The sequence below is a fragment of the Sphaerodactylus townsendi genome, linkage group LG14 (assembly GCF_021028975.2).
Source record: "Sphaerodactylus townsendi isolate TG3544 linkage group LG14, MPM_Stown_v2.3, whole genome shotgun sequence".
NCBI lineage: Eukaryota > Metazoa > Chordata > Lepidosauria > Squamata > Sphaerodactylidae > Sphaerodactylus > Sphaerodactylus townsendi.
In genome coordinates, this window is record NC_059438.1 from 33,379,573 (window position 1) to 33,391,605 (window position 12,033).

Sequence of the window (12,033 nt, forward strand, 5' to 3'; positions counted from 1 at the left end):
AAAATGAACAGAAGGAACAAAGTGTCAGCACGCTGTGCAGGCAGAACACTTTGCACAGAATGAAACATCTGGAGCAGGTGGGTGGAGTGATTGATGCTTGAAGCAAGGCCAGGTAATTCAGAGCCTGGGATGTGGAAGTGTTCAGAAGAACCCCTAATTTCAATGCTACAACTATGCTGCTCCGCTCCAAACACCACCGCGGTCCGGCTTTTTGTTCTATGACAGATCCAGGGCAGAACTACAAATAGGGAGGCAAAGAATGCTACAGCCACGGTGGATAGAAATCAATTTTTAAAAAAATGTTAAATCATTTTTTTTGCATGTTAAGCCAACGTTTTTATTTAAATCAGATTTTTTGAAGGAAATGCTTGAAGGAAAAATCTATCTAAGGATAGTTTTCTATTTCAGATGCCTTATAGTCCATCACTTATTCATCATGAAATAAGGAATAGTTTTTAATTATGTAGCAAGAAGCTGTACATTCATGCAATGTTTACATTTTTTTGGTAAATGAATTCCATTAATCCATTCACAATGTCATGCTCCTACAGAAGTTTCTGTAAGACTGTTTTAAGCAGTTTTTCTATCCAGAAAATATTATCACAGATGTTTGATTTTGCATTTCTCAAAACAGTGAATTTGTGACTGCAGAGATAACATATTACTTCTTCACAGCAAAAATGCTATAAATATATGAAGTTGAGAAAAAGACCTTAGCCCCATTGTTCCTTTGCAGATCTATGTACGCAGAATCAATCCTTTACCTCTTAATGCTAAATTTACAGATCTGCACAAGGATCTCAGTGTGTGGAGGGAGGGACAAGCAGTAAAAATGAAGGTGAAACCTTTTGAGCAGAATACTCCATAAGCCTCAGATCTTTGAGGGTATAGACTGAGGTTTATCATATTATTCTCTCCTTGGAGGAGAAGCCCTGTAATGGCAGCAGCAGAGGCGTAGCTGGGCCAGAGTGCTCTACAGTGCGCACTCATGTCAGTGTCCCTCCCTGAGGTGCCCCTCACCACCTCAATTACCTTAGATTTAGCTTTTGGTTTAAAGCAGCCTGTTCAGCTCCTTCAGGCTGAAAACAGCCCTGAGTAGAACTACATGACTTTCCATGGGACCCTGGGGCTCGCAAGGTCTCATGGGAAGTGTAGTTCCCACCAGGCTGTTTTCAGCCTGAAGGGAACAGGCCGCTTCTCCAGCCTGCACTATTTCACTAAGGTAGAGAGCCATGGGGGTGGAGTGGGAGGGTGCGGCCATGGGGGGATTTTCTGCCCTGCCAGACATGCGCCCAGTGCAATGCACACACACCCCTTCCCCCTGGTAGCTCCGCCTCTGGGAAGCAAGCTGTAAGAGAAATGCAATTCGGGAATATTTTAATGAAGTTCTTCTAGCTATGGGGAAGGCAGGCATGCAGGCAAAATGCAAACACCGCAACAAAGAAATGCAAGGCCTGGTGGTCCAAATGAAACATCAGGAGAAGGGCTTTGGTGAAGATGCCAAAAGATAGGTGTTTGAAGAGGCAGAATCTTCGGGGTGGTAAATGTTTTGGTTTCATCCTATTTCTTAAAGACTGCCTTGAGGAACTGTCAAATTTGAGCAAAAATATATTTGTTATTATTACTGTATGCTGCTGTCATTTTGATACAGTTGTTATGAAGAAATAGAGAGCTGAAACAAGCATATATTCCTTTTGGGGATAATACTGAGTGGCAGTGAATACAAAGAGTAATACTAAATAAGCAGAAATGGTATCAATAATAAAATAACAGAACTGACTTTTTTGTTTACGGGAATTCCCCACCAACCTAAAGGACTCTGGAAATATACACCTTCAAGATCACCATCCTACTGTTCTAATCTGTCCAGGATAATATTTCAGTCACATCAAATGCATCACGTATCCATAGAATATCACCTAAAAGAAAAAAATCTGACCATCCAGGAACCTCCATAGATAAGTTTGTGATAAATACCAGCAGATTAGAAAGAGAGGTAATTGATGGAAAAGCTGCCCAGTTTGTTCATGCGGCAAACTTTTATTTCCATCTGATTGAAAACCCACACTTCATTAATATGGTTCCGTCACTGAGACCAGGATACAGCACGCCCAGCAGAGAAGATGAGACAGAGAAACTGCTGGATATAATGTATGGAAGAGAAATGGAGCAATGTGCAACAGGTCTGGAGGATAACATTGGTAACCTAACTATTGGTGGGTGAGTAATGTTCACAATGATCCTGTTGTATGTGCTTGCATAACAACAGAAGAAGGGAATGTCTTTCTTGCAGGAAATGCACATACAGCAGAATACTTACAAGAAGCAGCAGCAAAGGCTATAATAAAATGCGAAGAATTCAAAGGTCTAGTACGCAGTTTGAAGAATGTTGTTACCTGACGTTGTTGAGGACTGTTCAACTATTCCAACCTTTACCACCTGAAAAGGAACAAGACTGAATTTACACAGAGCTATCAGACCTGACACTTTTACCAGCTGCATCATTCTGTTTAATCCTATCTGATGTATAATATATGTATATATCTATATAATATATATTGGTAGCCATAGATCAACTTCTCCTCCATAAATCTATCCAACCCCCTTTTAAAGCTAACGAGTCTCAGTGCTTCATGTATATCACCATATTTCACAATGCTAAGACAAACACAGCTCAAACGATAACAAAGACCGCATTCGAATACCACAAACACAAACAGAAAAATACACAAAACAAAAGCTCAGACAAAAGTCACAAAATTGGGGAAAAAGTCAGTATAAACTCCTGATAAATATTAAACAGTTAAGTCAGTGCTTATTCACTTCCCAAAGTTAATTCAAAATAAGGCCCCTTCTGCACGTGCAAAATAATGCGTTTTCAAACCACTTTCACAACTGTTTGCAAGTGGATTTTGCCATTCCACACAGCTTCAAAGAGCACTGAAAGCAGTTTGAAAGTGCATTATTCTGCATGTGCGGAATGAGCCTAAGAGTCACACATCTGAATGGAAGAACTCAGGACTTCTGGACAGACACTGCTGAAGGTGTTTAGGATGCCCAGCAGCCAGGAAAAAATGACGAGGGAGAAGGAATATTAATGATTTTAACATCAGATACAATCAACTGTATTAGCCACACACTGGATTTCAATGCCTACATGAAACTGAAATCTATCTACTGCAAATATCTGCAACTGCATATGAAGTTGGCAGCAAAAGCACACCAAACTATGCTTTACATGTCTGTGTGTTTATTCACATAGCGTCAGCTGCATGCTGTCTGTCAAAAAGAACAGTCAAACTGACTAGGATACAATTTATTATTGATGCTTTAGAGCCAATGGATGGAAGGGAGTGAATTTTAAAACTGTAATGTTCTCTCTAGTGATACCAGCCTTGTAATCTTGAGATCCAGTGTGCTAAACTCACACTGAGCCCCCCGGGGATAGGGCGGTATATTAAATCAATCAATCAATCAAACAAACAAACAAACAAACAAACAAACAAACAATAGTAGTAGTAGTAGTAGTAGTAGTAGTAGTAGTAGTAGTAGTAGTAGTAGTAGTAGTAGTAGTAATAATAATAATAATAATAATAATAATAATAATAATAATAATAATAATAATAGATGTTGCTGTGCCAGTTGACAGCAGGGTAGAGGACAAAGAGCTGGAAAAGATCACAAAATACAAGGACCTACAAATTGAAGTTGAACGATTGTGGCAAAAATAATAATAATACAATAATACAATAATACACACACACACAGATGCTACAAAGCAGTTGGACAGTAGGTAGAGGACAAAGAGCTGGAAAAGATCACAAAATACAAGGACCTACAAATTGAAGTTGAACGATTGTGGCAAAAAAGAACAATAGTCCCACTAGTAGTCGGTGCTCTAGGAGGAATCCCAAGAAATCTTGAAAAACATCTGGAAAGCCTAAACTTGGACAGAACATCAGTCCACATGCTGCAGAAAGCAGCACTTCTAGGAACTGCACATATTCTACGGAAATACCTCTAATATCCTAGGTCCTTGGGAAGGACTCGATATTCAGAGATGAATTCCAGACACTTGTGCTGTGCTGTTATGTGTATAATAATAATAATAATAATAATAATAATAATAATAATAATAATAATAATAATAATAATAATAATAATAAAGTTCTTAGGTGACTGTATTTTTTTCCTTTCTCTTTTCTGCTCTATATTTCCTTTTTTGTCTGTCGATTATAATGAGAAAATGAATAAAAACATTATTATTATTTTAAAAAGAACAGTCAAATTGTGCATGGTTTTAAGCAGAACGTTATCCTCTGCTGTAATCCATATTACAGATCCAGAAAAGTTCTGGCTATTAAAATACCAGCAAGTCTTCCTTACGATGGTACATGTTCAAATGCAACATTATCCAGCAAAGCTATCCCTATCCATACGAACAAACTTATTACTTACCCCTACGAAAGGAATGAACTTCTGAGAAGATTCTTCATTGGGGCTGAAAAGATCAGAGCCTGCCATTATTCATTTCAAAATTCAGGAACAATTGTCTTCACGTTCCTATCAAGCATGCAGTGTTAACTAAAGAAGCACAAGCATGGATTTTCATATCCAACCCAGAGGCGTAGCAAGGGGGAAAAGTGCCTGGTGCACTGGTGCATCCTCCACCCCCACCACGCCCTCGCCACACCCCCACAGGGGCGCGCACCCGGTGTGCCCCCCCGTCCCCTTGGAGCTACGCCTCTGATCCAACCTCACCATTCTTCCACTACAAAACCATGCAGAATAGAAGTTAGCATGCACTTGCATATGTAAATGCACAACTTGAAAAAAAACGAGCTCTTTTTTTAATCGTTACATAATTAAAGAACTTGATTTAATACTGCAACAACTATTATATCAGATGTGAGACATATATGACACCTATGTCTCTTTGCAACACCCACACTTGTTTGATGTTTTCTGCCTGAATCCCCATTTAAAATTCTGCGCCAGGCTCTACAAATCACAGAATCATATTTGCCTTCTATGAGGCTGCATACACACTGTGCTCTTTCATTGTCCCTTACAAGATTCTGAACCGAGAGAGGCGTTTCCCCCTCAAAGCATTTGTCACTAAACAACAGGAATGAAGGAAGAGCGAGCCAACTTTGGGAACAACAGACAGATGTGACAACGCAAACATCTGCACTGCACACAACTCAGGAAGGCATGCAACATAGTTTTTTTGGAGAAGGCACTTGGCAGGTTTGAGCTGGGCATCATTATCTTATCTTAACAGTGGACTGTTATGGTGTTTTCTGTTCTTGCAATGTTGCTGCTTTTTTTAGGGTCTGAGAAGGTAAGACAGGATGCTGTTTGCCATTAGTCAATCTGGTGAGGCGTTTGAGAAGAAGACAAGACAATCCCAGCCACAGTATCAACTTTCCCAAACAACATCATCTCTTCTGAATTCAGGTTCAGCTAGTACATCTTCATCCTCCAGACCAAAGCACTCAGTCTGGGGACCCCTTTTCTATGGCTTAACGATTGGTGTAAATGGGTGGAATGTCGTCATCATGTGCCAATCCAACCATACAACTCTAAATCCACAGATGAACTTCATTCAAAAACTCAATTTAAATATTATGGAGCAATGGGGTGAATATGATGGAGAAGGCAGTAGTGCCCTGGGAAACAAAAAATGTTAAGACCACACTGATGAAATCAGGCTCTCCAGCAGAAACTCTTGACAAAAAATACAGAAAGGATCAGAGAAAGGTTATGCTATTCCCACCGTTCCAATAATCTTCAACAATTTTTGATAATCCGTATTATCAAACACTGTTGACAGATCCAAAAGAATTATCAGGGAGACATTGCTTCTGGCCATTAGTAACTTCCTTTTCCCACCTGCTGAAGGCAGAATCACTCATAGAATGGAGCAATGGTGGGATTCAGCAGATTCGCACCACTTCGGCAGAACCGGTTGTTAAAATGGTGCTTGTAAACAACCAGTTGTTAAATTATTTGAATCCCAACTCTGGAAGGGAGGGATTTTCAGATATCTGACTGTAAACTCCCAGTCTGTCCCCCACCCCACTTCAATCTCCAACAGCAGAATCTGGGGAAGAGGGCATAATAGGCTACAGTAGGGTAGAGAGGAAAGAAAGTTCCCCTAGCAGGGTGCAGGGGTTAAGAGCAGGTGGACTCTAATTTGGAGAACTGGGTTTGATTCCCCACTCCTCCACAGGAGCGGTGGACTCTTATCTGGAGAACTGGATTTGTTTCCCCACCCCTACATTCCTGTGGGTGACCATGGACTAGCCACAGTTCTCTTGGAACTCTCTCAGCCCTACCTATCTCACAAGGTGTCGGTTGTGGGGAGAGGAAGGGAAAGGAATATATAAGCCACCTTGACTCTCCTTACAGGAGAGAAAGGCGGGGTATGAATCCAAACTCCTCTTCTTAAATGTTGCTGCGCTTATGCAATGTAAGACCTAATCTTATATTTTGTGCAGTGCCGTGGTAGTCTCAAAAGCACTCCACTTTGCCATCAGTGTGAAGAAACTGCCCAACAGCTGCTGACTAATGGCTTCATTTCTGGTTACTGGTTAATCTCACAAAAACACAACAGTGAAGAAGTTTGGCAAAACTCAGAATGATTTTCAAGGAACCAAGCAGGCGAGACAACTTGTGCCGGTGACCTCTGTAACAACATGAGATGCCACCAGAAGTGTTTCATTTTTAGGGGTAAGGAACTACTGGATACCTAGCTTTGAGCACCAACATTTTATTGTAGAATCGTTAAGTTTTGCAGATTAAGATCTAAACCCAAGGAGTAGCAATAGGTCTCTGATATATATCTGCACGTTCCCTAAGAGTATCTTCAAATGTCTTTTTCTTTGTGCAAGAACTGTGCATTATCCTACCAGAGATTCTTGCTTGGCATTAACTGTATTAATGTAGGAACTACATTTTTATGGGATGTCTTATTTTTTTCCCATGATTCCCCGCCCCCCACCCCACAGTGACCAGATCAGCTGCGCCAAGGAATCTGTAACTAGGGCTTATTTTTGGAGTACGGCTTATATTTCAAGCATCCTCCAAAAATCCCGAAAAATCATGCTAGCGCTTATTTTCGGGGCCGGTCTTATTTTCGGGGGAACAGAGTAGGTAAATCAATGTCATTATCCTTATTTTAATTGAATTATATGTTTCGCTATTGTCACAATTTTATAGTTACAACCGATTTGAATTATTTACATGAATTTACAGTTTTGCTTACACTAGACATCTTCAGAATTTTGCTGGCGAGGAAAGCACTCGAAACAAAATCAAAATGAAGTACTGGGGAATTCTTTCTCTCCTCCAGCATACGTTCTGCTCCGCATGCATTCCCAAACAGTCAAGTTTTATGCCCAACATGCACCTCGCAGACACTGCATGCATCACTCTTTGGCCATGACCAACAATCCAAAAGGAAGGGAATGAAGCGCCATGGAAATTAATTGGAAAAGAGCTCACATACGATAGCGGATGTTTCTCTTTTTGCACAACCCTCAGGCCACTAGAGCTTAAAAGAGCATTAATGTTGGGACGCAAGAACTATTCTGACAATCCCAAACATTTCACATACTCATAAATTTTCCAAGCCCATTTGGCACTGCTGAGGTTGTCTGCCCTTGTTTTTTTTTTAAAAAGGAGGTAGAAAGGCTTGTAAAGGAATGGTCAAAAGGTAAAGATGAATATGGGAGGGGTAGCTACCTGAGGCACCTACGACGGGGTCACTCCACACACCACCAACATCTTTTGAACTGTCTTTCACTGAACTTGTTTAGACGTGAATACACAGTCTAAAGCAAATGCCCTTTTTTATTTGATTGTTTCAAATGGGAAAGGGATTTTTGCAAACGTCTTGTATGGCCACACTGATTTTCATTGTGAAGTGTATTTTCACTGCCTTTCACGTCCACCGGTTTTACACAAATGACCCCCGATTCACAGCTGAAAACACATCTCATTCAATCTGCGGTGGCTATGCTTCATGAACTTGTAAAAAATCACCTCAAACTAACACTAGCAATAGGAATAATAAACTATTGTTCTTTCACGGTGCGTACATAGTCACAAGCCACAAACATAAACTGGACTTCTACGGAACACAAGAGTTAAAGCAGAAAAGGAGAAGCCCCCTGTCGCAAACATGAACAATGTGTATTGTCGAAGGCTTTCACAGGATGTTGTCGGTTTTCAAAGGATGTTGTGGCTGGCATCTTCAGAGGATCCTCCGAGAACGCCAGCCACAGATGCAGGCAAAACATCAGGAGAAAATTCTACTGGAACACGGCCACACAACCTGGAAAACGCACGACACCCCTATGACAGAGGTGGGATCCAGCAGGTTCTCACCAGTTCCCGAGAGTGGGTTACTAATTATTTGTGTGTGCCGAGTGGGGGTTACTAATTGGGTCTGCTTTCCCATCTCCACGCCCGCCTCCCCAAGAGGCAGCCTGTCTTTGAACATGAAGGTTCCATATAGCAACTGCGACTAATAATGTAACTCCCTGAACTGGGTTAATCCCTTTCAGGTACTGCAATTCATTGATTCTCAGCCTTTTGTACCTTTTATCTCACCAGTCTCTATCAAAGAACCTGTGTGTTTCACCATTGCTGTGTTCAGATTTGTGAGCTGGGGCATTTTCTATGATGATGATTTAGAAATGACCTGGTGCAAAAAAAAAATTTGGGGTCATGGTGGGGTGGCTGCCCATGGTGGGGGCATCCAACTCAGGTTTTGCCCAGGGCTCAGGTTAGCCTAGGTACACCTCTGCCCCCTTTGCTGGGGGGGGGGGGCTGGCGAGGGAACCTGTTACTAAAATTTTTGGATCCCACCGCTGCCCTATGAACAATATGGCTTTGCAATACGGCCATGTGGAACTCATCCAAGCACAAGGCCAAGAGCTGACTAGTTCGGCATTCTGTTTCATACAGACATCACCAGGACATACACTAGGAGGGCACGAAGGAAGCAAATCACCCCATTGTCTGTTGTCAGCAATTACTATTCAGAATTATGTTATTTTTTTTAGCATGTAGCCTCCATTTTGGCTGGCTAGTTACAGATGCTGACAGATATGAACATGAAGAGATATTACCGCAACTGCAGCATGGGGGATGGGGGAACCTATGCTGTGTGATGCCCCTGCTAATTACTACTGCCTGAGCGAGACTTCAGCCCCAGTAGGGAGGGAGATATCGGGCAGATGGCTCTATGGGCAGTGAAGAAGGGAGCAGCCTTATGGTACATGTGAAGTGGGGAAGAGAGAAGGCATGGAAGTAAAAGAGAAGCAGAAGAGGCAGCACCGGAGGATTAAGGGGAAGCAGGAACTAGTGGGGGTTGGGGAGGAGATGCCACCATGAATGTGAGCCAGGCTGGTAGAGGTGGCCGTGTGGCCGAGCGGGTGGCAGGGCTGGCCAGCGAGTGAAGAGGCAAGTGGGTGAGTGAGAGAAGGCACAGCCAGGTGAACTGGGCAGGAGAAGGTTAGATGCCAATAACGGCCTTGGGTTGGATTGGAGGAGGAAAAGGGGGAGAAGGGAGGAAAAACAACGGAAGGAGGAAGTGTTGAAAAGAGGATGGCAGGGGGGGTAGGGGCAAGGAAATCAGGGTTTAAGAGAGAGGGGGAGGGCTTGGGGGTGGAGTCAAGGTAAAAGTCCCAACTTTGCAAGCCTTGTAGGCCCACCAGGATCAGCAGTGGCGTAGCGGTTAAGAGCAGGTGCACTCTAATCTAGAGGAACAGGGTTCGATTCCCCGCTCTGCCGCCTGAGCTGTGAAGGCTTGTCTGGGGAATTCAGATTAGCCTGTACACTCCCACACACGCCAGTTGGGTGACCTTGGGCTAGTCACAGCTTTTCGGAGCTCTCTCAGCCCCACCTACCTTACAGGGTGTTTGTTGTGAGGGGGGAAGGGCAAGGAGATTGTAAGCCCCTTTGAGTCTCCTACAGGAGAGAAAGGGGGGATATAAATCCAAACTCTTCTTCTTCTTCACCATGTGGAGGGGAAAGTGACAGAGAAGGGGTGGGGGTAGGAGGAGAGACAGGGAAGACAGACAGGGAAGAGTGGCAGAGAAGGTGTGGCGGGAGGAAGCAAACACAGAAGAATGGGATACCCCATACCTGTGAGCTCCTTGTGGGTTCACAAGCCACGGTCGCCCCGTTTCCTTGGGAATGCTGTATACACTGTGATGCTGGAGCCTCTCAAAGGGCAGGCTGCGTGACCCACATCAGGTCATGCCATGAAGCAACTGAGGCTCTTCACTGCCCAGTTTTTGTATGTCTAGAAAGAACTGGAAGCTTCTCTAGCTGTCCCCTCAAGCCCAGTTTTAAGCAGGCACCACATAGAAAAACTGCCGTCACTATTTTGTCCATCATAGCCTCATCATGGGAGAACTCTCTGGCTGGACCCTTGCAAATCTAATACACAGACTTTCTCACAGGGGCTCTTCTTTTGAGGCCCTGGCATAGTTCCCAAAGCACAGATGCTAATTTACCGGGTTCATATGAAATTTTTGGAAGGAGCTTTGTTTGAAAACCACTAAGACATTTAACAAAATTAGACCTGACAATCTTGTGAGGGAACGTAGCAAGTTAGCACAAACCACTGCAACACTAAACAGAAACAAGAGCAACCACAAGAAAAATGCACCAGGAGGAAAGCATTGCTGTGGAAGACTTAGCGTCTAAGTTAAAAGAACTTTTCAAGAGGTAATGTTTTGTAGTGGTTAAAGTGCTGGACTACAGTTTTGGAGACTTGAGGTTTAAATTCCCGTTCTGTCATGGAAGCTTGTGGTGACCTCGGGCCGGTCACTTTCTCTTCGCTTAACCTACCTCACAGAGCAATTGTGAGGACAAAATGGAGTGGAAAACCGATCTATGCTCCCAGGACTTCCTTCTAGGAAGGATGGCGTAAAAAAAAATACTGAATAAATAAATAAAAATCAAGAGTAATATCAATGACCAGGTAATCGGGAGCAACAGCCGCAGAAGGCCATTGCATTCACATCCTACATGTGAGCTCCCCAAGGCACCTGGTGGGCCACTGCAAGTAGCAGAGAGCTGGACTAGATGGACTTTGGTCTCATCCAGCTGGCTTGTTCTTATGTTCTTCTTATGATGAAAAATCAAACGAGATCAGGAAAACAGCTGTCTGCTGAAGAGTTGGTTGTTAATTTTCCCTCACTTTAGCCCTGCTGGCGTGGGGCGGCCTTCCATTTTAGTTCCAATGGTCATAGCTTTTTAATAAACCATGCTAAGGTGGCCTTTTGCCAGAGTCTATGTAAAGCTATGGACAGACAATGAAAGGAGTCTTCAGCCTAAGGGTAAGTAACTACATTTAGCCACAAGTCTGGGTTTCAGAGGAATAAGCTGATTGCAGCCTTTATTGCTATAATACAGGGCCCTCCAGATGTTGCTGATGTGGCATGGCTAACTGGCAGAGGTGATGGGAATCGTAATCCATGAACATCTGGAGGACCACAGTTTGGAGTCCCCTGCAAAGATGTAGCAACTCTGACAATCCTAGGCATAGTTCCTCCAGTCTAAGCCCACTTTCAGAATATTTAGCTCAATACATTCTGTTTCCAGTCAAGGTAGTGTTGTGCAATGGTTAGAGGGGGCAGCTAGGAGACCCAGAATCAAATTCCCAATCTGCCATCGAAATTCACCCAGTAACCTTGGTCAGGTACTCGTTCTTAGCCTAACCTACCTCACGGGTTTGTCGTGCAACAAAATGGTAGAAAAGAGAATGGTATAAGTCACTATAGATGCCCACTGGGGAAAAAGCCTGGATATTTATTTCATTTATACCCTGCACTCTTCCCCAATAAGGGCCAAAACCAGCTTATATCATTCTCCTCTCCCCCATTAATAAATGAAGGGAAATTGGTAAGTTCTGTTTGAAGGAGAAGCCTGTATGGGTCACAAAATTCCTTCATGAAACATGAGCTCTTGACCATTTGGACCATGAATTCTACAGCCATAAAGAGCAAATCG

General features: G+C 42.9%; 1 protein-coding gene across 4 annotated transcripts in view; it reads right to left on the reverse strand.

The window, feature by feature from the left end:
* LOC125443478 (phosphofurin acidic cluster sorting protein 2-like) overlaps window positions 1–12,033 on the reverse strand; it is an 84,465-nt gene that overhangs the window by 24,428 nt on the left and 48,004 nt on the right. For all 4 annotated transcript variants that reach the window (XM_048515621.1, XM_048515619.1, XM_048515623.1 and 1 more), the window contains 2 exons: window positions 4,459–4,501; window positions 2,397–2,439 (listed from right to left, as the gene is read on the reverse strand). In XM_048515621.1, the coding sequence (XP_048371578.1) occupies window positions 2,397–2,439; window positions 4,459–4,501 (86 nt within the window). The remainder of the gene's footprint in view (window positions 1–2,396; window positions 2,440–4,458; window positions 4,502–12,033) is intronic.